The sequence below is a fragment of the Lontra canadensis genome, unplaced genomic scaffold, assembly GCF_010015895.1.
Source record: "Lontra canadensis isolate GAN:19392208 unplaced genomic scaffold, GSC_riverotter_1.0 scaffold88, whole genome shotgun sequence".
Lineage (NCBI taxonomy): Eukaryota > Metazoa > Chordata > Mammalia > Carnivora > Mustelidae > Lontra > Lontra canadensis.
Genome location: NW_022631082.1, coordinates 2,653,045 through 2,679,464, shown reverse-complemented (window position 1 = coordinate 2,679,464; position 26,420 = coordinate 2,653,045). Strand labels below are relative to the sequence as shown.

The window sequence follows — 26,420 nt, the reverse complement described above, 5'->3', positions numbered from 1 at the left end:
TCCCTGACCTTCCAAGCAGCAGGGTTCTTCTCCACTGGGGAGAAGAGTGGGGCCCAGAGTGTCTGTGCTGGACTCTGTCCCCCAGTCTGATCCAAGCATGGAGGAAGGACTTTCACTACCAGCGTAGAGACGGACTGGTAGGAAGGGTTTGGTTAATAAATGCATGGCCAGAAGTGGACTGGGGATCGGGCCCCGATATCTGGGGTGGGGGACTCTCTGGCCCTCGGTATTCCTCCTCTACTACATACGTACAATGAGAGAAGTTTCACCAGCTGTCCTTGACCCTGAGGGAGGCCATGGCAAAGGGAAGGTGTGTTTGTGTTGTAGGAGGACGTGCCCTTGGGTTAGTTACCCCAGAACACACTGGCCCCAGGGATTGAAAAACTTAGGAAACGGTATTGAGAAATCTGGGGCAGCCCCAGGGAGAGGGAGGCCACGGGAGCTGTGGGCTGGGCTACGGTGGGGGTGGGGGGAAGGCAGGAGCCGGATAAAAGGCACCCTCTCACAGCCTCTGGTCATTCCCTCCCAAGCCTCTCCCTCCATCCCTCAGTCCCTCTGTTTCTCCACGTCCCTGGGCACCATGGGGCCTGCCTTGGGCCCCAGTCTGCTGCTGCTGCTGACCAGCTTCTCCCTGGTGCTGGGGGATCCCCTGTGAGTAGTCACAACCCCTTCCCAAACGTGGTCACTTCTGAGGTTGGGAGTGGGTGTTTGTGGGGTCAGGTCTCAGGAGAATTCGGGGTGCACTTGAGTGCCTGGGGAAAGAGGGGTCAGTGGGTTGGGCCGTTGATGAATTCGGGTTTCCTGTGAGCTCGAGTTCAAGAGCTGGGTGTTTGTGGGATTCAGGGTTGTTATGGGGGGTGCGCGTTTCTCGAACCAGGAGTCTGTGGGTTTAGGGTGCATGTGCCGTGGTGTTCAGTGATTCTGTCGCAGTCGTGATTCAGAGGCCTCGAGATCTGACTGCGTAGACCTTGGGAGTTTCACGATGTGTGGGTGAGGATTGGGATGCCAGGTCCCTAGAACAGCACCCCCTGCCTGCGCCCGCTCCGGCAGGTTCTCCGTGATCACCCCTAACATCCTGCGGCTGGGGAGCGACGAGACTGTGGTGCTGGAGGCCCACGACTGGAAAGAGAACATTGGCGTCACAGTCACAGTCCATGACTTCCCGGCCAAGAAGCAAGTGCTGTCCAACGAGAGAACCCAGCTGAGCAGCGCCAACGACTACCTGAGCACGGTCACCATCAGGGTGGGTGCAGCGGCTGATGTCCACCCCCTTCCCTTTCTGAGCCCTTCCAACTTTGGAGCCCACTCCTCTCTGAGACTCCTCCTTCAACTAGCCCCTCCTATCCTGAGCCCCCTGTCTGGGTCCCCCTTCTCTGACCCCTACCGCCTCTCTAGCCGGAGCTCCCTCTCCGAGTGGCCCTCCTCTCCCAGCCTGGGCACACCAGGGAGAGCAGGAGGGCTGGGCAGGTGCTATTGGTGGGTGGGGCAGCTGTGGGGCCCAGAAGGAAAGTCCTAATGACCCTCTCTGGTCCACCCCTAGATCCCCAACGACAAGGATTTAATATCAGAGAAGGGAAAAAGTTTTGTGACTGTCCAGGCGGCCTTTGGGGCCACCGTGGTGGAAAAGGTGGTGCTGGTCAGCCCTCAGAGCGGGTATCTCTTCATCCAGACAGACAAGACCATCTACACCCCTGGCTCCACGGGTAACCGGAGGGGCAGCGTCTGGAGAGGGCGGGGCCGGGGCTGCGGGAGGCGCAGGGCCTCACCCACCGCCCCCTCTCTCTTCCATCCCCTCCCAGTCCACTATCGGATCTTCACCGTGGACAACAACCTGCTGCCCGTGGGTCGGAGTGTTATCATCGTCATCCAGGTACGAGCCAGCCAGGGTCCCACGGACGCCCCGAGAAAAGACTCAAGGAGAGACCCAAGAGAGAGACTCCAGAAAAGGCACACCGGACCAGACCTAAAGACAGAGAAATGTGTAGAGCCACAAACACAGAAAGAACACTGGAGACGGGCCAGAGATCCAGGGATACCACGTGGATTCTGGCTTCAGATAAACCCCGGGTGACTGACAGGTCCCTTCCCCTTCCTGGGCCTCAGTCTTCTCATCAGAAGATTGGGGTGACACGGATAAAACCTATGTAGTTCATTCCGCCTCCTGCAGCCAGAGGGCGCCCGCGAGCACCCAACTCAGGTCCCGCCCTCCTCTACCCACAGCCCTCCAGGCGTTCCCACCTCCCTGGGTTAAAACCTTAAGGCCTCCTGCGGTCCCCAGGGCCCTGCTAGACCTGCCCTGTCCCCTTCCTACCCTACCCTCCTCTCTCTTCCCCTTACTCACTCGGCTCCAGCCACATGGGCCTCCTCGCTGTACCTCCAACTGCCATGCAGGACCTGCCTCAGGTCCTTTGCACAGGCTGTTCCCCTGTACCCAGAAAACTCTCTTCCTCCAAATACCCACACTGCTTGCCCCCTCGCGTCCTTCAAGTCTTTGCTCAAATGTCACCAATGTCCCAGTTTTACAGAGAAGCCTCCTTGAGCATCCTGTAAAGTTGCAACCTCCCTCCCCCTCACCCTACACACACTTTACTCTTCACCCTTATTGTCATCTCCTCTTGGCATCCTAGCAATTGGATTTATTCATTTGCTAATTGTCCCCCCTCCCACAACCTCCACAGAACCTAAATTCCACACGGGAAGGGATTTTTTTTTTTTTTTATCTGTTCATTCAGGACCTTCTCTCCTGAACCCAGCACAGTGCTTGGCATACACTAACTTAATAAAAATTTACAGGGAGAAGGGAGGAAGGAGAGAAGGGAAAATGGAAGGACGAACTGAAGGAGGGAGGGAAGAGGCAGGTCTTTCTCAGAGAATCATCATGAGTATTTCTTGAAATCATGCAAAGGGAACAGGGATCAGGTCTGACAACCATGAGCTGATTTGGGGAGTCAGTGGAATTTGTGGAAACCAGTGAACACACACTTCTAAGGGCACAGCCTCGGCCCAGTCCCAGTCAAATGTCACCTCAAACCAATAGGAATCCATTCTCCACAATTATCCTGTTCTCCAAGAGGAGCCAGAGAGCCAGATGTCCACAGGATGTCTCTTACATTTAATTATTGGCAACAAATGAAATAATGTGGACTTGGTCGAACCACATGGAATTGCTATCCATGTGGGTCAAAGAGTCAAACGCAGGCAATTCTTTGTGGCCCAGATTCCTGCAGAAAGGAGGTGATAAATGCTGGTTATTGTTAGTCTTCAGACAGACCCTGATGACAGTGAACTCCTGCTTACTTTAACCACGTCCCAAGCCAATGAAGTAGGGGCTCTATTTATCTCCTTTTTCTCCGTGGGCACATTGAGCACAGAGAGGTTAAGTAACTTGCCCAAGGTCACACAGCTCACAAATGACAGCGCGGGGATTTGAATCCAGGCCGACTGACCCAAGTCCATGTTCAAAAAGCAGGAGTCCTGACACACACAGAGTGGCCAGACACAGAGAGGGAGAGGAGAGCCTGAGGGCTAAGCCCGATCTCTGAAGAGACACACCCTCCCTGTCTCCACAGACCCCAGATGGTGTTCCCATCAAGCGGGACTCTGTGTCTTCTCTAAACCAGGCTGGCATCTTGTCACAGTCTTGGAACATCCCGGAGCTGGTCAAGTATGTCAGGCAGTCCTGGAGGGGGTTCCCTTTCCCAAGGGAGGGCATGGGGGCATGTGCGGCTCACCGTCCTGCCTTTCCCACAGCATGGGGCAGTGGAAGATCCAGGTCCACTATGAAGATGCCCCGCAGCAAGTCTTCTCTGCTGAGTTCGAGGTGAAGGAATACGGTAAGAGGAGGAGGGTGTCTGGGTGTGGGTCCCCGCAGCGCCGGACCCCAGGCCCCAGCAATGGTGCCCTACTGGTATGTCTCTTCCCCCAGTGCTGCCCAGTTTTGAGGTTCACCTGGAGCCTGAAGAGAAATTCTACTATATCGATGACCCAGAGGGCGTGACGGTCACCATCACGGCCAGGTGAGGGTCTGGGAATGAGGCCAGGGGGAGGGATAGGTGAGGTGTGAACCAGGTGAGAACCAAGTGAGGGTGCAGGGGCGCTGCGGGAGGAGCGAGTGGGCGTTGAGCATGCCTTTCGGGAGAGGAGCATCTGAGACTCTCTTGCCTCTCAGGTTCTTGTACGGGAAGAATGTGGATGGAGTAGCCTTCGTCATCTTTGGGGTCCAGGACGGTGACCACAGGATTTCTCTGGCCCAGTCCCTCAGACGCATTAAGGTGCTCTGCTCCCCCGCACCCCCTCCACTCTGAACTTCCGCCCTCCCCCAGCCTCGCCCCTCCCCCTCTCTGAGTCTCCTCTCCTCTCCCCAGATCGACGATGGCACTGGGGAGGCCAAGCTGAGCCGAAATGTCCTCCTAAATGGGGTGGAACCCTCCCGAAAAGATGCCTTGGTGGGGATGTCCTTGTACGTGTCGGTCACTGTTGTCTTGGACTCAGGTGAGACCTGGTCTGAGGGCAGAGGCCCAGCTGAGGGGGGAGGCCCCGTTGGAGGACAGAGGCCCGGAATGAGGGTGGAATCCAATCTGAGAAGGGAGAGGAGAGACCAAGTCGAAGAGAGGAGATCCAGATGAAAGTGATATCTGGCTTGACAAGGGAGGCCCAGTCTCGGGCAGAGGCCTAGGATGAAGGTGGGATCCAGTCTGAGAGAGGAGCCCATTCTGAGCAGGGAGGCCCAGTATGAATGTAGAATCCAATCTGAGAAAGGAGGCTCACTCTGAGGGGGGAGGTCCACTATGAAGGTGGGATTCAGTCTGAGAAGGAGGCCTAGTCTGAGGTGGGAGGCCCGGCATGAAGGTGGGGTCCAGTCTGGAGGGGTGGCCCAGGAGCCTGCCCTCATGGCTGGCCCCCTCAGGCAGCGACATGGTGGAGGCGGAGTACAGCGGGATCCCCATCGTGACCTCCCCCTACCAGATCCACTTCACCAAGACACCCAAGTTCTTCAAACCAGCCATGCCCTTTGACCTCATGGTGAGACCCAGGGTGGACCTGCAACCCCCAACCCAGCTCCTGGCACTGGCCCTGCCTCTGGGTCCACTTCCATGCCCTCCACCTGCCCACAGGTGTTCGTGACAAACCCTGATGGCTCCCCAGCCCACAGCGTCCCCGTGGAGATCAAGGGTACCGAAGCCCGGACCTCGACGCGGAATGATGGTGTGGCCATGCTGACCATGAACACACCCAAGAACGTACAGCCCCTGATCATCACCGTGAGTCCTCGCCCGCCTGGGGCCCCATTGCAGAGAGCCAGGCACAGAGGGTCCCTGCCCTCTGCCCCCAGCCATCCTGCCACCGGCAGAGTGGGGCCCTTTTGTTTGCACAAGGGAATCATGCCCTTCCCTTAAGGATATTTGCACTCACACCGAGATTTTTCATTCTCACAGAGGGGTTTTCCTCTGCACTAGGGGTCCTTCCGGCTGCTCAGCTATCTTAGAAGGATCACTGTGATTATATTCAACCCACCTAGATAATCTAAAACAATCTCCCATCCTCTGATCTTTTATTTAATTCCATTGGCAAAGTTCCTCTTGCCTAGAAGGTACCAGATTTGCAGGTCCCAGGACTTAGGACATGGACATCTTTGGGGGGGCCAGCATTCATCCTTCTTTCCTTGCCCAGGTGCGCACGAAGAAGGACGGTATCCCAGAGTCTCGACAGGCCACCAGGGAAATGAAAGTCCAGCCCTACAACGCCATGGGCAACTTCAAAAACTACCTGCATCTCTCTGTGCCTCGCTCGGAGCTCAAGGCTGGGGAGACTCTCACTGTCAATTTCCACCTGCGAGTGGACCCCAGCCAGGAGCAGTCCATCACCTACTACACCTACCTGGTCTGTGGCTTGCTAGGATCCCAGGCACCCCCCTCCCGCGCGCTTCTCCAGAGCCCCCAATCCCACCCCTATCCCCCCTCCCACCTTGCTGATCTTTATACCAACCTGCTCCTCCCAGATCATGAACAAAGGGAAGATTTTGACCGTGGGCCGCCAGAAGCGGCAACCTGGCCAGGACCTGGTCGTCATGCCTCTGATTACCACTCCGCAGTTCATTCCTTCCTTCCGGCTGGTGGCTTATTACACAGTCACCGGCAGCAACGGCAAGAGGGAGGTGGTGGCCGATTCCGTGTGGGTGGACGTCAAGGACACCTGTGTGGGCACGGTAAGCTTCCCAAGCCTCCCCCTTCGCCCATCTTGGGACACCCCACGTGCCGGTGCTTTCTCAGTCTCCACCTCTCTCCAGCCTTCCAGGCAGGCTCTCCACCAGGGTCAGAGCCTCTCTGCCTGTGACCTTTCCCAGCCCCTTCTCTCCCCCAACCCCTGCTCCCTAGGCACTGCTCTGTTTCATCCCCAGGGCCTCTCTTGCTCCCGAACTCTCTCTCCTGGCCTTCAGGCCTTGGCTCCCTCTGGCTCCGCCTTCCTGCCCTTCCTCTCCTGCCAGCTGCTGCCCTCGGACTGGACTGACGGAGCCCACGCCTGGCAGCGCTGACCCCTCTCTCCTGCCCCTCCTGCCCCCCCACAGCTGGTAGTGAAAGGTGTCAGGAAGGGCGAAAGGCCATATCAGCCTGGACAGCAGATGATGCTCAAGATCGAGGGGGACCCGGGGGCCCGAGTAGGGCTCGTGGCGGTGGACAAGGGTGTGTTCGTGTTGAACAAGAAGAACAAGCTGACTCAGAGCAAGGTGCGTCCCTCCCCCAGCCCCCGATGCTTGGGTGGAAGGCAGCAGAGGCAAAGGGGTGACGTGGGGTTGAGGTGGCGTTTGGGGGGAGGGGAGAGCACAGGAAGCGCGGTCAGGCGTGGGCTGGAAGGAGCGGACACCGCGGGTGGAAGTCAAGGGTGCAGTGGGAGTGCGGTTGGTAGGGTCCCCGCCGGGGGAGGTCGTGGCCACAGCCGGTTCGCGGCTCTGAGAGGGGTCTGGGACGAGAACCAAGGGAAGGGCGGGCGCGTGGGCTCCGGGGGATGGAGGCCCGCACGTGACCGCTTCCGGCCCCCGCAGATCTGGAACGTGGTGGAGAACGCGGACATCGGCTGCACGGCGGGCAGCGGGCAGGACTACGCTGGGGTCTTCACGGACGCGGGGCTGGCCCTCAAGACCAACAAAGAGCTGCAGACCGCGCAGAGGACGAGTGAGCTTGAGGGAGGGGGCGGCGCCTCTGCCCTCAGGTGGAGCGCGCTGGAGGGCTGGGTTCTGGGGTGGGGGGGCCTGGGTTCCAGTCCTGCCTCGGCCACCACCTAGCCAGTCCCTGCCTTCCGAGCCTCGGTTTCCTCCTCTGTCGCATGGGAGCAACACCTCCCCTCCCCCGTGGCTACTGAGAGGGCCTGTCTGAGGGAGGAGCAACGGGAGGGCTCCCGATCGGTGCTTGACCCATCCCGTTGGTGTCCACCTGCCCCTCAGCTCTCGAGTGCCCCAAGCCAGCCACCCGGCGCCGCCGCTCCGTCCAGCTCATGGAGAAGAGGCTAGACAAAGGTGGGAGCCCTGGCCGCCCCCTGAGTCTTGTGCAGGCGAGGTGGGGGGGGGGGCAAGGAGGGAGGAGGACAGGGCCTGGCCGTGGGGACGGCTTCCCTGCCGTCTGTCCCGAGGGCCTCCTGCTCTGAGGCGGGGGCTGCGGGCATGACGCGGGCTCTGCGCCCCCACAGCCGGCCAGTACCCGAAGGACGTGCGCATGTGCTGCACGCAAGGCATGCGGGACAACATCATGAAGTACCCCTGCGAGCGGAGGGCGCAGTTCATCGCCCACGAGGAGCAGGAGCGCTGCGTGAAGGCCTTCCTGGACTGCTGCAACTACATCACCCAGCTGCGGCTCAACTACAGCCACGACGACCCCCTGGGACTGGCCAGGAGTGAGTCTGGCTGGGGGGATGGGGGATGGGGGGACAAGGGGGGCGAGATTGGATGGGGGAGGCCAGAGCTGGGAGGCCCCACTTGAGTGGGGGAGGCCCAGCCTGAGAAGGGAGGGGCCTGTCTGAGGGAGGAGGCCCTGTCTGAGAGGGGAGGCCCTGTTTCAGGGGGAGGCCCTGTCTGAGGAGGGTCTGTCTGAGCGGGAAGGGGGCCTGTTTGAGAGAGGAGGCCTGTCTAAGTTGGGAGGGGGCCTGTCTGAGGGTGGAGGGCCTATCTGAGGGAGGAGGCCCGGTCAGAGGGGAGAGGAAACATCTGTCTGAGATGGGTTTTCAGCTTGCATTTACCAGGGAAGATTAATTTATGGTGCTTTCCAAAGAGGTGCCTAACTCAATGCCTAACAACCTTTGTGGCTTCATTTTCATTCATTCATTCATTCATTCATTCATTCAGTTCTGGATAAGACAAAATGTGTACCCACTTGAACGTTTATATCTCAGGCCAAATAAATCCTAAGCAAAGCCAAGAGAGATTTCTTTTATAATAACCCCACTTAAAGCACGCCCGGAGCAGGGTCCACCACAGCAGCTGAGGGGACTGGTGTGGTCTAACTGCCGTTTGCTGAGAGGCTTTGAGCCCACTGAGACCTGATCCCTCCTTTTAAAAAATGCTTTTAAAAATGGGTCTTGACTGGGGAAAAATCTCTCTGCTAGGACGGGCGCGGGCGAAACTGAACCCAGGGACAGTGGATGGTGAGCAGCACAGGACCTTTTATGAGGGTCACCTTGGCAAATTCCCAGCTCATCCCAGCCTTTCCAGATTGTTCTTTTTAACCATTTTATGCAGAGCGTTTGCAGCCCTGGTGATCATTTTACCTGGCCCTTTGAACCCTTCTTTTGTACATCCCACTGTTTTCATGGGGGACCAGAAATTGTGTCCTTCAAACTGGGCTCCAAGAAAGGCCCATGTGAGCGGCTCTTGAAATAGAGGGAACTTATCTTGTTAACTACAGGATGAAAAGTCCTGTAATGAGAATACCTTTGCTTAAAAACTGAAGAAGAAGGGGAAATTTCACAGCAGCACGCTGTCTGATCAAAGCAAAAATAATCCTTTTTTTTTTTCTTTCAATAGTCTCTAACAGAAAAAGTAGAAACGGGCATAAAAACCTTTTCTTCCCCCTGAACTGTGTGAGGACCCACCACCCCCGACTAGCTCGGTGTGGATTTCCTAGAAGCAGAGATGTTCTCCCAGAAAACCCAGCACAGACACCAGAATTAGGACATTAATGTGGACTCGTTACCACCGCCAAACCTTCTAGCCCCATTCATGTCGCTTTGATCTGGTCTGGTTTGGGTTTTTGTCCTTTACAAGAACAGGATGTGGTCCAGATTCGGACGTCCTATTTGCTGGTGGGGTCTCCTTAGTGTCCTTAGATCTTCCCAACTCCTGTCAGAGAGTCCGTCTTGCAGCGACTCTCATGTCCAACTCTTCTGGGGGCCCGTCCCTCAGTTTGGGTTGGCTCAGTGTTTCCTCATAATCACGTTCAGCTTTTGCATTTTCGACAGCACTGTCACAAAAGAGCCATTGTGGCCTTCTTAGTGCATCTTCTCAGGGGCCTTATGACCTTGATTTTGTCCCATTGTTGGTGATGTGACCCTTGATCACTTGGCTAAGGCCGCGTGTGCTGGGTTGCTTCACTGTAAAGTTCCCCTTTGTTCGCTTACAGTTGCTTTTGAAACTTCTTTTTGCTATCAGATCATGGCAAAATTCAAGCCAAGGGAAATTTTCCCCAAATCAATTTTTACTTAGCCTGTATGACAGCAGGTAGGGGACTCCTTATGTGGGAACACGTATTTTTTTTTGTGCACACTTGTATTTTTATTAATTTTTTTGCTCTTAATAGACAGTCACTTCTTAAAGGCAGACATTGCCAAAGCGGACAGATATTTCTAAATTCTTTTAGCTGGAAGGCTAGCACTCCCTCCACCAACACCGCTTAAAAAGAACCAAAGATTTCCAACGCACATGAACAAAGGACTCTCCCTTCAGTCTGTGTGAAATATACTAACCTCGGCTCACTGCCTTCTACTCCAGTGAGCTACAGATGTCCTTTCTCAAAGAGGAAAATTAGACAAAAAAATATCCCATCTACCAGCATCGGGCTTATGCACACTTGGGTGTTTTCATTCCTTAGCATTGTGCACTTTTTTTTTTTCTTTTTAGCCAATTGGGGGTGAAACAGAGTTGTTCATGTGTCCATACCCCAAAGGCACTTTGATGGGTTTTTCCAGAACGTGGGTGGACTGAGGCATCAGTGGTTTCACATATTTTATTTCTCAGACCCAGAACAAGTTACAATCTGCCCATCATGTTTTAAAGAAAGTCCAGACAGGGTTGGACCCTCTTCCAGCCCCACCCCATCTACTTGCTGATGGTGTCAGCCAGGCTTGAAAAGGTCACCCTCTCCACACCCCCTCACCATCAGGTCTAGGGAGTCTGTTGAGTCTGCTGTTTTCCTTCAGGACCGTCACCATCAGATGTGGCAGGCACGGGGCCTGGGAGCTATGGGGCTTAGAGAGAGAAGCTCAAGCGTGTGCTTTCAAGCCTATGAAAATTGGGGGAGGGGTACATCATATAACCAGCCTGGATTATTTTTGCCTTCGTACCGACACAGTTGTAAAATGTAATTTTTAATAGTGTTTTTATGGAGGGAAGAGTCACAAATTTAAACACGCCGGGGCTCCCTCCTCCAAAGCCATTGCACGGCCATGGGTGAGTTCTGCTGTTAGGGACAGTGGAGAGATGGGTCTGTTCTAAACCCCTTGCTCCCCTCCTCAACCCCTGCCTCCCAGGTGACATGGATGAGGAAATTATCCCGGAAGAGGAGATCATTTCCCGAAGCCAGTTCCCTGAGAGCTGGCTGTGGACCGTAGAGAGTCTCAATGAACCTGAGAAAAATGGGTAAGGCCGAGATACCCCCCCCCACTTCAACCCACCCCCCAGACCATTTCCTATAGCATCCCAGACTGGATCTGCTTAATTTTCATGCACCCCAACCCCCCTCTTTTCTGGAGTCGCTGTGCAACCCCACAACCCAGCCTAGAAAAATTGAGAGTCAGGCTACTTACATTTGTCCAGCCACGAGCCCTTCCAACTCTTCCCTGGGAACCCCTCCATCCCAGCTCTCCCCCACAACCTGGACACCTGTCTTCTAAGGCTCCCACGTCTCCCTCCCCATCCAGAATCTCCACGAAGACCATGAGTGTGTTTTTGAAAGATTCCATCACCACTTGGGAGATTCTGGCTGTGAGCTTGTCGAAGAACAAAGGTGAGAGAAGGTGGTGGTCCCATCCTCGGGAGGCGGGGACTCCGGGGCCACTGGGCATTTCCTCATCCCATCCAGAGAGATCTCCGTTTCTTGGTGGCTAGAGGGGGGTCAGCTCCTACTCTGTGGGTGACATAGCCCAGTGCTTTTTGTAGTTCGACTTTATTTGGAGAGAGGTTTTAGGTTCATGGGAAAACTGAGGGGAAGGTACAAAGATCCCCCACACACCCCCATACCACCTCCCCACATACCCAGCATCCCCGACTACCAGCATCCCACCCCCGCACGGTGTATTTTTTACACGGGCACATCAGCGTCACCCTAAGTTCATGGCTGAAGTTAGGGTTCACTCTTGGTGTTGTACAATCTCTATAGGTTTTGGACAAAGGTATAAGGACGTATATCCACCATTGCAGTATCACACAGAGTAATTTGCAACCACAAACACCCTTGAGGGGTGATGTCAATAGGATGGTGGGTAGAGCAATTAAGAAAACATAGAAGAGGAAGCAGAATGAAATGCATGATTGGAACATCGGTGGTCGGATTATGAAACCTGGCTGTCCCAGGGCTGCCGCACTGACGGTCTTGAGGAGGGCAAGGAGAGGGGTGCACTAACTTTAAGCGCCAATTTTAAATGTGCCCCCCAAAACTCGGGCACCCAGATAAGTAATATTTTCATGCAATCATTTTTTTTAATGTAAAAAGAAATTCATGCTGAACAAAATATCTACGTTTTAAGTAGAAGCCAGGGCTGCACCAAACCATACTGGAGTTTGAGACAAGAAGAAGAGAGCAGGGAGAGGCGAAGAGGGAGAAGCAGGCTCCCCACTGAGCAGGTAGCCTGATGAGGGACCCTGAGATCATGACCTTGAGCCAAAGGCAGATACTCAACCAACTAAGCCCCCTTAGGTGCTCCAAAATCCACAGTTTAGGTCCTTGTCCTAAAACCACGTTTCCTGAACCACTAGCCATCTGGCAAAGGTGCTTTACCTGGGTGTTTGTTAGAAATTCAGAATCATGGATCCCACTCCTGACCTGCTGACTCAGAACCTGCACTTTAATGCGGTCCCTTGGTCGGGGGGGTGGGTGTCTGTTTGCATGTAGAGCCACTAGTTTGGCTCCAAGCTGAATGGTTCTCTGTGGTGGGGCCCTACCCTGGGTATTGTAGGATGTTGAACAGGATTCATAGCTTCTACCCACTAAATTCCACTAGCACGAACTGCCCCCCCCAGTTGTGACATGTCCCCAAAATGTCCCCCAGAAGTTGCCCAATGTCCCCTGGGCGGGATGTGGTGCAGAATCCTACAGGGCCCTGTGGTTTTTGGATTCCGCTCTCTGTGTCCTTGTGACACCTTCTCGACGTCACTGTCTCCCCAGGCATGATTTTAACTCTCCACACATTAGCTCTGTCAGTGCTCACAACCACCCTATGTGTGTGGTACTAGTATTTGCCTACAAATGAGGATACTGAAGCCAGGAAAGGAAGGCGACTTGCCAAAGACCACTGGGGGATGAATCTTCCAGAAACCCCATCTTAGAGCTTCAGAGTAAATATGGTAGGTAGCATTGTAACCAACGGAACCTGGAAATTCCAGACTCCTGAGCTCCTATGAATTCAAGAGTCAAGGTTACAAGCAGGGAGCTTCCCAAGCTTAAATGCCTGGGTTCAAATCCCAAGTCCTCCTGTAGAGAGCTGTGTGGCCTGAGTCGAGTTACTCAACCTCTCTGCACTCATCCATAAAATGGGCACAATAGAAATAGTATCTACTCACAGTGTTATTGGGATGACTCTATGAGTTAATACAGGAAACCCTTATAATGGTGCCTGGCCTATTACAGAGGTCTGATGTGTGTGGGTTATTATTGGAGCCAAACATATTTTAGAGGCCAAAGGGTAAATGCTTTTCGGACACGCAGGGACACTTCCTCAAATCCCACAAATCATGCACCAGAAGTCAGTCATCTTTATATTTTTAATGAATAGATTTTTTTAAAAAACAGTTTTAAGTGTACAGAAACAATTGAGCAAAAAGCAGAGAGTTGACACACAACCCTTCACTTCTACCGATTCCCATTTTTAACCCCTATTTGCATTAGAGTGATACATTTGCTACAATTGATGGGCCCAACGGATACATTATTTTTGTTGTTGTTTAAGATTTATTTATTTATTTGGGGGAGAGAGAGAGAGAGAGAGAGAGAAGAAGGAGGGGAGGAAGGAGAGAGAGAGAGTCCTGAAGCAGACTCCCTGCTGAACGGGGAGCCCGATGTGGGGCTCTGTCTCACGACCTTGAGATCATGACCGGAGCCGCAATCAAGAGTCTGATGCTTCACTGACTGAGCCCCGCAGCTGGTCCTGGGTACATTATTATTAACTGTAGCCAATAAATAGCTTAGGGCTCCCCTTCAGTGTTGTATCTTCTGGGGGTTTGGACCAACCTGTAACAATACGTAGCCGCTGTACCAGTATCACCGAGAGGAGTTGTCTCACTGCCTTAAAAGTAACACGGACAGTGTGTCAGAAGTCTTTCCTCTTTTGGTTCTCTTTCGGTCCTTCCATCTTGTTCAAAGGGGAGCGTTCAGTCCGTGCCAAGCATGCCTTCATCTCTCCTGCTCTCGTTCAACAACTTTGATCAGCAAGGAGAGGGGAGCCAGTGCGACTTTCTGCACGAGCTAACCAGTATCCAACAAAACCATTTTTGCTTTCCTTGAGGGAACCTCCTATTTATGGTGCAAAAGCTGCTTTTTTACACACCATAGTAAATTAAATTTGAGTTTAAAAATGTAGAAACAGGGGTGTCTGGCTGGCTCAGTAGGTGGAACGTGCCACTCTTGACCTTGGGGATGCGAGTTCGAGCCCCAGGCTGGGTGTAGAGATGACTGAAAAATAAACTTAAAAAATATGTAAAAACAAATAGTAGATAAAAAATGGTATATAGCTCCATGATTAGAGCAGATATCACAAAGGCAATGAATAGGGTTAGGGTTAGGAAATAAGGATTTCATTAGGGAAGGGTTAGGAAATAAGGATTTCATTCAAGCCTCCGATAATTTTTTTTCACCACTGAAGAATAAGGCAAAAAGTCTTAATAGATGTCTTAGTGTAATATTATTTTTATTTGTTTTGCTTTTTTAGCATAACAGTATTTTCAATATGATGTTTTTGCAAATGTTGCTTGCATCCACCCTTTGCTTGAATTTATTTAATTTTTTTAAAGATTTTATTTATTCATTTGACAGAGAGAGAAAGCACAAGCAGAGGGAGAGACAGAAGCAGGCTCCCAGCAAAGCAGGGGAAGCCCTATATGGGACTTGATCCCAGGACTCTGGGATCACGACCTGAGAGGAAGGCAGTAACTTAACCAACTGAGCCACCCAGGCGTTCCCTTTTGCTTGAATTTAATGCAGTAACCGTGATAATGCAAATAACCATTGTTTCTGGCATCATTTTCACTTCCTGTATATTGGCGCTGTCCATTGGAAATACAGTGCAAGCTATGTAATTTTAAATTTTCTGGTAGTCCCATAGAAAAGGAGTAGGCGAGGGACACCTGGCTGGCTCAGTTCACAGAGCGTGCAGCTCTTGTTTTCAGGTCATGAGTTCAAGCCCCATGCTGGGCATGGAGCCTACTTGAAAAAAATATCCATTTTAGGGGCGCCTGGGTGGCTCAGTGGGTGAAAGCCTCTGCCTTTGGCTCGGGTCATGATCCCAGGGTCCTGGGATTGAGCCGGAATCCAGATCTCTGCTCAGCGGGGAGCCTGCTTCTTCCTTTCTCTCTCTCTACCTACTTGTGATCTCTGTCAAGTAAATAAATAAATAAAATATTTTTAAAAATCCATTTTATTATATATTTTCTGTAACTAAATATATCCAAAATATTATTCTTTCAACATTTTTTTATTCTTTCAACATTTTGTAAACATCTACAAACCACTGTCACACTAATAATAATGTTACAAGGATACATCTGTTAATACTTAAGAATGACCTATTAACATCTCAAAATTATGAATGATATGTTTTACCACTGTTTGTACTAAGGCTTCGAAATCTAGTACTTATTTTATACCTGCAGAGCATCTCAATGGCAGTGCTTTCTTTTCTTTTCTTTTTTTTTAAGATTTTACTTTTTCTTTTAAGCCGTCTCTTCACCCAACATGGGTCTTAAACTCACAGCCTCGAGATCAACAGTCACACGCTTCCCTCACTGAGCCGGCCAGGGGCCTTTCACTGGAAATATTTTGATCTTATTTTAGGATTTGTAAAATGTACAGCTGAAAAGGTAGATTGGCCATCCAAGTTGGCCCAAACATACGTTAAAAAATTTTCCAGGGGCACCTGGGTGGCTCAGTGGGTTAAGCCTCTGCCTTCGGCTCAGGTCATGATCTCAGGGTCCTGGGATCGAGCCCCGCATCGCATCGGGCTCTCTGCTCAGCAGGGGAGCCTGCTTCTCCCTTCCCCTCTGCCTGCCTCCCTCTGCCTACTTTTGATCTCTCTCTCTCTGTCAAATTAAGTAAATAAAATCTTAAAAAAAAAGTTTTCCAATCACTAAATCAAGCATCATTTTCTAAATTGAGATATTATTCACTTACCATAAAAGTCACCCTTTGAAAGTGTACAATGCAGGGGGTTGTGGTATATTCATGATGAGCATCAGTTGTTAAGTTTAAATCTGCATGAAGTGAAATGACATAAAAGTAGGAGTCCGGTTCCCACTGGAGCTAGCCACGATCCAAGTGCCCAGTGACTACCTGGACCTTGGGCTACCGCTTTGGAGAGCACAGATACAGATTTGAGTTCTTCCCACCTGCACACCTACCTGTGAATAAAGAAAATGGAAATCGCCCCATCCCAGCAATTTCCAGCTGCCACCACCACCGGGAAATGGATCACCGTTGAAGCTGTTCAGTCTGTGGCCTTCTACAAACACAGGCTGAACTTGGCACAGCTCCAGCAGGCGGGAGTGAGCACTGTGAGGCTGTCTGCCTCCTTCCCTTGACACCCCTCTCCCGGGCAGGGATCTGCGTGGCTGACCCCTATGAGGTCTCGGTGATGCAAGACTTCTTCATTGACCTGCGGCTACCCTACTCTGTGGTGCGTAATGAGCAGGTGGAGGTCCGAGCCGTGCTCTACAATTACCAGGAAACAGTGAAACTCAAGGTGAGTCCCTGGGGTGGCAGAGGCATGATGGAGAGCTGGGGGTGGGGGTCTGTGACACATGCCCTTGACTGATACTCTCCCCCACCCCCCCATCCCCTACAGGTCAGAGTGGAACTGCTCTACAATTCAGCTTTCTGCAGCTTGGCCACCGCCAAGAAGCGCTACCTGCAGACTGTAGAAATTCCACCCAAGTCCTCAGTCGCCGTGCCTTATGTCATTGTGCCTCTGAAGCTCGGCCTGCATGAGGTGGAGGTCAAGGCTGCCGTCTACAACCATTTAATCAGCGATGGTGTCAAGAAGACCTTGAAGGTCGTGGTGAGTCCTTGGGGCCCCTGATGCCCCTTGTCCTTCAGGAGAATCTCCTCTCTCCCCCTTGCTGTCAATCCAGGTTGGAGACCCAGACTCTGAGACACTAAGAGTGTCCAGTGTCCAGCTTAGGAAATTTAGGAGTCATAGGTTTGGATGCTGGGCCGGGATTAGGGGGAGTGAGTGAGGACTTTTAGGGCGCACCAAAAAACTTAGTCATAAAAACCAGTGGTACATTTTTAAGTGAAAAATCAAATACGATTTTTTTTAAAAGATTTGATTTATTTACTTGACAGAGAGAGGCACACACAGAGAGAGGGAACACAGGCAGGGGGAAATGGGAGAGGGAGAAGCAGGCTTCCCACCGAGCAAGGAGTCCGGTGCAGGACTCAATCCCAGGACCCTGATATCATGACCTGAGCAGAAGGCAGACGCTTAATGACGGAGCCACCGAGGCACCCCTTGAATATGATATTTTTAACACATTTCAGTATATAGGAGTTTTCTTTTGACCTTAAAAATCGGAGAAAACATTTTCCCCAAACATTTTTAAAAGATTTTATATATTTATTTGACGGCACAAGTAGGCAGAGGGAAAAGGAGAAGTTCCCCCCCCACCCCCCGCCAACCAAAGCAGGGGTTGATTCCAGGACTCTGGCATCATGACCTGAGCAGAAGGCAGACGTCTAACTGAGCCACCCAGGCGTCCCACACAAAACAAATTTTAGAAAGCAGTAACATACAATGTGAGAACATAAGAACTTCTAGTTTAACATATGGTTTTTATCCTTAATATATATGTTAACAGTTACTTTTCTACTCTTTCCTACAGTGACAAACATTTGCCAATATAATAGGAGATCAAGTCATTAATAAAAATAAAAGTCTCCTATCATCTTTTATTAATATTTTCAAGCAAAATGTGAGATCATAAATAAGAGCGACAACATTTTAATACAATGTTGTAAGGAATCAAAATTCATGTCAAAAAATTCATGATAAACAAAAGATCAAAGTTTTAAACAGAGAGGATCTAACAGTATCAAGTCAACCCACATTGAGCTTTCCCTAATCTAAAGGGAAAATATGGCCCCCATATATGTGTCTTTTTTTAATGGTTAAAATTGATTAATGGTTAATTTTCCCCAAAAAATGTTAAAGTAGTTGAAAAAATATTGAAACACCGAAAAGCAAAGCTTTAAAACTGACAGTGTTATTTTATAGTGAAATGTCTTATTTATACCCAAACCAAAATTTATTATAATTTTTCTTTCCCAATTTTAATGGATCCAAACTCATATATTTTTTTTAAGATTTTATTTTTAAGTGATCTCTACACCCAACGTGGGACTTGAACTTACAAGCCTGAGATCAAGAGTCAGACATTGGGGCGCCTGGGTGGCTCAGTGGGTTAAAGCCTCTGCCTTTGGCCCAGGTCATGATCTCAGGGTCCTGGGATTGAGCCCCGCAGAGGCATCGGGCTCTCTGCTCGGCAGGGAGCCTGCTTCTTCCTCTCTCTCCGCCTGCCTCTCTGCCTACTTGTGATCTCTGTCTGTCAAGTGGATAAATAAAAGTCTTTAAAAAAAAAAAAAAAAAGAGTCACACATCCTACCCACCCAGCCAGCCAGGGGCACCCAAACTCATTTTTTTTTCAACTACTTTAATGTTCTGGAGTATAATTAACCATTAAAGCATACATAAAAATATAAATCTAGGAGCACTTTTTTTTTTAGTTCTCTCTCTCTCTCTTTTTTTTTAGTAGTCTCTACACCCATTGTTGGGCTGAAAATCACAACCCCTAGATCAAGAGTCACTTGCTCTTCCAACTGAGCCAGCCAGGCGCCCCCTAGGGGCACATTTCTTATTATCCCTCTGGCCTGGGGTCCCAGTTCAGTGTGGCACCTATGGGATGAAAACCTAGGAGGGTGCTCAGGGCATGCATAGTCCAACACCCGAGAGCTAGTGTGCCCACAACTTCCCAATTCTGCACGCTCCGGTGCTGGTAGCTGGAAGGCAGCTATGGCACGGAAATTGGCAGAGCTGAAAGAAGGATCTTCTCTTCCCGGGGAACTGCGCCTCAGATATTTACCAGCTTGCCACTGGAAAAGACTTGGTCTCCAAAGGAAAATTCGGGCATTAATATCAACCTAAAGGAGACTGTGTTCGGGAAAGGCATTAACAGCTACAGTCCACAGTGGACTGTAGACACGGGAGAGCATCCGTTGGGACTCTGACACTAAGACAGCCCCTATTTTAACTGAGCATGTATTGCATGCCAGACATTGTGCTGAGTACCTTATGCACATTCTTTAATTCTAGAGACGTTTGCAAGGCACGGAGTTAAAAACACAGACTTTCCTGGGTCATTTAGCCTGACTACCTTCCTCTGCCATCCCCTCCCCCCGAAAAATACCAGACTGCCCTGTTCAAAACCCAGCTCTCTTCTACCAGCTGTGTGACATTGGACCAGTGCCTTCACCTTTCTGTGTTTCCCACCTCTGAGATGGGAGTTGTACTAACAGTACTCAACCCACGGGGTTTGTTGCAAAGGTAAAAGGTTAACCCCAGAGAGTAAAGAAAGCTCCTTAGCGCAGAGGAAGCTTTCAAAGGGGCTTGTTACTTTGTTAGCAAGGTTATTAATTCCCAGGACGACCATATGAAGTAGATGTTTGTATTGCTTCCTCTTTCGAAGGGAGGAAGCCAAGGCACAGAGAAGTTAAGGAACTGACTCCCTGTCACACAGCTAGGACAGGTGATTCCATTGTGCCTGTGCTACAGTAATCCCCAGAAGGACAGCGTCTTTGCTGACCAGTTGTGTCTGTCTGTTCCTTTATTCACCTGACCTCCCCCTGCCGTCCCCCATCCCAACACGGTTCAGCCGGAAGGAGTCAGAGTCAACCAGACTGTGGCTGTTCACACACTGAATCCAGAAGAGAAAGGAGTAGGTGAGTCAGCCACAGCAGAGGGTTTGAGGCCTGGGTGGTGATGGAGGGCCTGGTGGCCTGGTGGGAGACGGCCATTGCAATCCTTCTCTCCTTTTCCGCGGCAGGGGGAGAGCAGAAAGTGCACGTCCGTGCGGCAGACCTCAGCGACCAAGTCCCAGACACAGATTTGGAGACCAGGATCCTCCTGCAAGGTGAGCTGCCACTGACTGGCCCTGACCCCAGGAGGCACGACCCTGGAGAAGGGAACGCAGTCCCACCTAATTCTGGGGCTATTTATTACTATGCTTCCCCTCTCCACTTCCACTAGGACAGCTGGCCACCTCCTTGATGGGTTTTACAGAAGACCCCAGGCAGTATTTAGTTCAGCAAATAGCTTTTGCAGATAAAGAAATTTAAATGAGAAACAGTATAGTTCAAGAGTGGGAAATTTTGGAACTTAAATACCTGGGATGGAGGAGTTTCGCAAGAAGGGAAAAGAAGTCGCTGGAAAGGCACCTTGCAAGCAGTAAGATTTGGGGTAGAGACGCTTGGTTTCCTCATCTGTGATGGGGGTGAATAACGGTACCTATATCAAAGGGGCCTTAAGAGGATTAAATGAGATACTAGAGAGGTTCTCTAGAACAGCGCTTGGCAAACAGCATGAAGCACCATTGCTCCTGGAATTAGTTTTCCACGGGTGTAATAAGAGGACTCAGGGCCCAGAGTTCTCCTATGAAGCACAAGCCTGTTTGGAGCCTGGGATCACTGGTCACAGCCCTGACCCTCCTCACCCCACCCCATGGTGCTTGAGCGCAGTCTTCCCACCCGGCTGCAGGGACCCCGGTGGCTCAGATGGCAGAGGACGCCATCGATGGGGACCGTCTGAAGCACCTCATCGTGACCCCGTCGGGCTGCGGGGAGCAAAACATGATCGGCATGACACCTACCGTCATTGCGGTGCATTACCTGGACCAGACGGAGCAATGGGAGAAGTTCGGCCTGGAGAAGCGGCAGGACGCCTTGGAGATCATCAAGAAGGGTGAGCCCGCGGGGCGCCTGGGTGGCTCAGTGGGTTAAGCCTCTGCCTTCGGCTCAGGTCATGGTCCCAGTCCCGAGATGGAGCCCCGCATCGGGCGCTCTGCTCAGCGGGGAGCCTGCTTCCCCCTCTCTCTCTCTGTCTGTCTCTCTGCCTCCTTGTGATCTCTGTCAAATATATAAATAAAAATCTTTAAAAAAAAAAGAAGAAGAAGAAGAAGAAGAAGGGTGAGCCCACGTTGGAGACCTGCCCCGCCCTTCAGCCCCCTTCCCAAGATGTATGCTCCTTGAGACCCTGCCCCCCATCGAGGCCCCGCCCCTCCTTGAGGCCCCTCTCTGATCTGGACCCCTTCTTCTCAAAGACCTCCCAGTGGACCTTTCCCCTCTCTGAGACCCTGGGCCCCTCTGAGCCCTAGGGAGCTCCCTCTCTCCCTGAACCCCCTTGAGACCATTCTCCTCTCGGAAGCCCTCTCCTCTGAGAACTCCCTCCTCCTTTCCTCTCCAATCGCAGCACCCCCTGAGTCCCTTCGTCTTTTAGGAGCTCCTGGGCCTTCCTGCCAGACTTCCCTGCTCCTGGCTGGGCCCCTTCTTTCCTCTCGGATCCCCTATCCTCTAAGTCCCTCCCCTGACATGCCCATGGCAGGCACCGCCTCCACTCAGCCCCTGCTCCTAGGGTGACTCCTCTCGCTTCCCTGCAGGGTACACCCAGCAGCTGGCCTTCAGACAAGGCAACTCGGCCTTTGCGGCCTTCAAGGACCGGGCGTCCAGCACCTGGCAAGTCATCCTGGTACCCCACAGAGCGGGGCGGCCTGGGGTGATCCCGGGGAGCCTCGTCCACACAGCCCTGTGCCCAGCACTAGAGCTTCGGCCCCGTAGAGGCGAGTGGCCTGCAGTCATCAAGCGCCTCCCCACAGCTAGGCTGGGTCTGCACTTACAGGGGGGAAGCGGGGCCAGCCCGGCCAGACCCTGCCCCTCTCTGCTCACTGGTGGGCTGAAATGGCAGTCTCTGGATCCCAGAGGCAATTGACTCACGCTCTGTGCCCGCCGTCAGGTTGACAGCCTACGTGGTCAAGGTCTTTTCTTTGGCCACCAACCTCATCGCCATCGATGCCCAGGTCCTCTGTGGGGCAGTCAAATGGCTGATCATGGAGAAGCAGAAGCCCGACGGGATCTTCAACGAGGATGGGCCAGTGATTCACCAAGAGATGATTGTAAGCGGCAGGAGGTCAGGGCAGGCTGGGGAAGGGGCGCCCAGAAGTCCCAGGATAGACAGGAGAAAACACTACCCCTTGGCCTGGAGTTTCGCTCTTCCAGTGCAAAGACCAGAGACCTTCAGAGTCCAGGGCAAAACCAAAGCCCTTCTCCCTTCACTCTGCCAGCAGCAGTAGCATCGCCTGCAAACTTGTTAGTAATGCATGTCCTCAGGCTAGACCCTAGGTGCATGGAATCAGAAACTTTAGGGAGAGGGCCTAGGAATCAGTTTCTACAAACCCTACCCGACCCCACCTGCATGATGCTGATGCGTGCTTAAGTTAGAGAATCAGTGCCTTAGCCTGAACTTTCAGGTGTCCAATCTCACAGCTGTCCTCCTACCCCCATCCATACTCCATCTGTACTGCTGGGATCCTTGCTCTCTCCTGCCACAGGGCCTTTGCACATGCTGTCCCCACTGCCTAGCATGCTAACTCCATCATTCCCCCAGCAACATCTTTCCTGATCTCCCCAACTGAGTCACACTCCCATTGTCCACTCTCACTCCCACATCCACTTCTGCACAGCACTTATCAGTCTGTAATGATATATCTTTTGGTGAACTGGTTGGTTCATGTCTGTCTCCCCTACCATACGGAAAGCTCCATGAGGGTTGGGCTAGTGTCTGGTTCTTTCCCACCATCTTATTCACAGCACCAGTGACATGGGCTGAGTGAATGAACACTCAAGAGAGTGGCCTCCTAAGGAGACGCTGAGGAGAGGCTCAGCTCTGCCTTGACCTACTCACCGGGCAAGGTGATTGGTCACCAAATGGGAACACACTGGTGACCCTATCCTTGTTTCCTGCTTCCTATTCTAGGGTGGCTTCCGGGATTCTAAAGAGAAGGAGGTGTCCCTCACAGCCTTTGTCCTCATTGCACTGAAAGAGGCTGAAGATATTTGCGAAGGACAGGTCAATGTAAGTGTCTGCCATCCTCCCCTCCCCTACCCAGGGCACATCCACCTTGGAGGTGAGGTGTTACGTTTGGGTGATTCTCCGTCCTCCCCAGTGCAATAACAACCACAACAGCAGCCATAATAATACCCAGCATTTGGGGGTCATTAACTAGGATGCTCATCTAAGATCTTCCTATGGTTAAGTCCTGTAATCCTTGTAAGAGCCCAAGAGGTAGGCTACTCTTCTTATCCCCAATTTGCAGAAGAGAAAACTGAGACACAAAGAGATCAAAGAGCAGGTCCTTTCTCCCTGCTTTACCATTTTCAGAGAGTTCTCACCAATGTCAGCCAAAGCCCCCTCAGCCTACTTTCCACATCACTCCCACCTGATCAGTGCCTTGTATCCTTGCTGCTTCCCTAAAGAAAACTCACAACAGAGAGCTAAGAAAACATCAAGACTATTTTCTTAGTCTGAGAGATCTTTTTAAGAAATTTTCTTTTCCTTTCTATTTTTTTTAAAGATTTATTTATTTACTTTAGAGAGAGAACATGGGGGAGAGAGGGAGAGGGAGAGAATCTCCCTGCTAAGCACAGAGCCCCTATGCAAGGCTCCATCTCAGGACCCTGAGATCTGACCTGAGCGGAAATCCAGAGTCAGGTGTTTCAGCTATCCAGGCGCCTGTCTTTTTAGGAAATTTTCAAAGGAACCATGATCCTTAAAGGGAAATGATTAAAAATGTTGTCTTATGGCTATTTCCTTTTCCTCTGGTTTTGGCTTTGAAGTGGAGAAACTTAGAAAGATGGGCTTCTGAGAGTCCCTGTAATTGCTCTATTTGCTTTGTCCTGGGTTTTTAAGAGTGGCATGTTTGACCTTTAGCTTACCAAGTCCAGAAGCCCAGGATCTCACGTCAGCCAGCTGCTTCTCCCTTAGTTGGAACCCAGAAAAGAGATGGAGCCGGGGTGGGAGGGGGGTAATCTTTAGTGCCCAAGAGGAACCCAGGCCCTTCTGTGCCAAATAATTACTTTTTCTCTGCCACCCACCCAGCCGAGCAGAATGTGGCTGGCTGCCTTCTTTGGGGGAATAGCCTAACCAAGGCTATCAGATCCCCGTGGAGTGGTTCTTTTTTTTTTTTTTTTTAAGAGTTTATTTATTTAGTTAATAGAGAGAGAGAGTGAGCACAAGTAGGGGGAGCAGCAGGCAGAGGGAGAGGGAGAAGCAGGCTCCCTGCTGAGCAGGAAGTCCCATGCGGGACTTGATCCCAGGACTCTGGGATCATGACCTGAGCCGGAAGGCAGACGCTTAACGACTGAGCCCTCCAGGAGCCCCCCAGGGACTGGTTCTGATTGGCTCCATCATGCTCATGTGATCACAACTGGGCCAATCAGCTGAGGCCAGGAGTAGGTCTTACTGGCAAATATGGCCACTTCCATTGTGGCATGTGAATGAAAGAAAAGTTCCTACAAAAGTCAGAAGTAGATGAAGGAGAGGTAGCTGGACAGGCAAAAGGGTTAGTTTCTACTACAACACAACAATATTTGGCCTCCCTGCTTAGCAGGAGCCTGCTTCTCCCACTCCCTCTGCTCCTGTGCTCTCTCTCTCTCACTCACTCTCTCAAATAAATAAATAAAATCTTTTAAAAAATTAAATCATAGAAGTTTACATTTAAGTAAATTAGACGATGCATTAAACATTAAAAAACAGGTAAAAAAACACTCAAAACTCATCACTTCCTAATTATTCACTTTCATCATTATCCTTGGTACATCCATACATCTTGAGGTTCTTTGCACACGTATATGGTGGAAATACTATCAAACGCTGTGCTACTGCCCACCTCTTCCCAACTCTGCGTTCACTGCTTCCACATCCGTAGTTTGAAATTGGCCACGGTTGTATTTGCACCATGAAAATCCGCAAACACTACAGATCGAGTCTTCCTCTACCCCTCCTCTCTCTGGGTCTCAGTATTCTCATCTGTGCAGTAGGAATGATGATAAAAATAGACTGGCATACATTTGCAACCACGTGGATGGAACTAGAGGGTATTATGCTTAGCGAAATAAGTCAATCAGAGAAAGACAATTATCATATGATCTCTCTGATATGAGGAAGTTGAGAGGCAATGTGGGGGGTTTGGGGATAGGAAAGGAATAAATGAAACAAGATGGGATCAGGAGGGAGACAAACCATAAGAGACTCTTAATCTCACAAAACAAACTGAGGGTTGTGGGGGTGGGGGTGGGGGTAGGGAGAGGGGGGTGGGGTTATGGACATTGGGGAGGGTATGTGCTATGGTGAGTGCTGTGAAGTGTGTAAACCTGGCGATTCACAAACCTGTACCCCTGGGGCTAATAATACATTATATGTTAATTTAAAAAATTAAAAAAAAAATAGACTGGCATATATAGTAAGTGTTAGCTAGGAAGCTGATGATGAGACAAGAGGCACTCCCAGCAGGATGCTGAATCATTCACACTAGCTCACAAGTGCCTATCTGAGACATCTCTTCTCCACTCCATGTTCAGGCATGTCATGGTGGTAGCTTGAAACTGACCACAGTGGGAGTATTTCCCTTACAGTAACTGGAGATCTGTAAACTAGCCACCCTCCTCCCCTACCCCCAAACACACACTGGAGGCCTGAAGCAGCTACCAGCAACACCAGGTTGCTGGTTATATAAACTGTCCCCAGCACCTTTTAGGTATTCAACAACAAGGCAGCTCATGGTGACTAAAATGTCTGGAAAACCCGGTGGGGGTGTGGGAGAGGGAAGATCGATCCAAGACAGATGTGTCCCAAGGACAGAAACCATCCTGGTACCCAAGAAGTGGTGCCTTTGTGATCCTTACCAGCTCTCTGTGGCAGTGATGTCCACCTTACCAAAGTACTCGATCCTCTTTCTTATAGAGCCTGCCGGGCAGCATCAATAAGGCAGGACAGTATCTTGAAGCCCACTATGAGAACCTGCAGAGATCCTATTCTGTGGCCATTGCTGGCTATGCCCTCGCCCAGATAGGCAAGCTGGAGGGAAACCTCCTCAGAAAATTCCTGAGGACAGCCAAAGGTGAGGGGCAGCCTAACGAGGTAAAAGAAGAATGCATGGCTGGGGCTGGGGGAGGCCATCTTGAACTGGCATGCGGGGTGCTAAGCTGTGCTGCAATGGGCAGCTTCAAGGGGAGCTGGAGTCGATGGTGCTAAGCCATGCTGGGTGGATGGCTCTGAGGTGTGCAAAGTTCTCATTGTAAGCTCCATAAGAAGGTCCATGGCCTCCTTCATTCAACAAGTGTGTGTTGAGCACTTGCTATGACTCAGGAGCAAGGACATGGGCTCTGACATCAGACAGACCCCAATTCAGATCCCACTCTGTCATGTTCTCAGTTTGTACAAGTCACTGAACCTCTCTGGTCCTCATCTTAAGATGATATTTACATCATAGGTGGTTGTGAAGATTGAACAAGTAATGCAGGTAGAAGGTCTAGCACCCCGTAAGAGCTCTATCATTCCTGTTGTCCTAACATTAACATTATCTCAAGGGTCTTTGGGATTAGACAAGATAATGCCATAGGCAATTTAGCACAGTGCCTGGCACCTAGTGAGCACTTAATCGTTGGTTCCAGTGATGATCTGTACCAGGTTTG

General features: G+C 51.1%; 1 protein-coding gene across 1 annotated transcript in view; it reads left to right on the top strand.

Moving 5' to 3' along the window:
- The first annotated feature begins 580 nt into the window (after positions 1-580).
- Positions 581-26,420, top strand: part of C3 (complement C3) — a 33,561-nt gene continuing 7,721 nt past the window's right edge. The window contains exons 1-28 of the mRNA XM_032883770.1: positions 581-651; positions 1,051-1,243; positions 1,541-1,703; positions 1,800-1,870; positions 3,570-3,664; positions 3,751-3,833; positions 3,926-4,016; positions 4,169-4,271; positions 4,365-4,491; positions 4,907-5,022; positions 5,115-5,261; positions 5,671-5,880; positions 5,999-6,205; positions 6,566-6,724; positions 7,040-7,169; positions 7,439-7,510; positions 7,681-7,884; positions 10,732-10,840; positions 11,122-11,207; positions 16,226-16,368; positions 16,471-16,683; positions 19,553-19,619; positions 19,724-19,810; positions 20,434-20,637; positions 21,332-21,407; positions 21,685-21,844; positions 22,705-22,803; positions 25,690-25,846. Coding sequence (XP_032739661.1) covers positions 581-651; positions 1,051-1,243; positions 1,541-1,703; positions 1,800-1,870; positions 3,570-3,664; positions 3,751-3,833; positions 3,926-4,016; positions 4,169-4,271; positions 4,365-4,491; positions 4,907-5,022; positions 5,115-5,261; positions 5,671-5,880; positions 5,999-6,205; positions 6,566-6,724; positions 7,040-7,169; positions 7,439-7,510; positions 7,681-7,884; positions 10,732-10,840; positions 11,122-11,207; positions 16,226-16,368; positions 16,471-16,683; positions 19,553-19,619; positions 19,724-19,810; positions 20,434-20,637; positions 21,332-21,407; positions 21,685-21,844; positions 22,705-22,803; positions 25,690-25,846 — 3,643 coding nt within the window. The remainder of the gene's footprint in view (positions 652-1,050; positions 1,244-1,540; positions 1,704-1,799; positions 1,871-3,569; positions 3,665-3,750; positions 3,834-3,925; positions 4,017-4,168; positions 4,272-4,364; positions 4,492-4,906; positions 5,023-5,114; positions 5,262-5,670; positions 5,881-5,998; positions 6,206-6,565; positions 6,725-7,039; positions 7,170-7,438; positions 7,511-7,680; positions 7,885-10,731; positions 10,841-11,121; positions 11,208-16,225; positions 16,369-16,470; positions 16,684-19,552; positions 19,620-19,723; positions 19,811-20,433; positions 20,638-21,331; positions 21,408-21,684; positions 21,845-22,704; positions 22,804-25,689; positions 25,847-26,420) is intronic.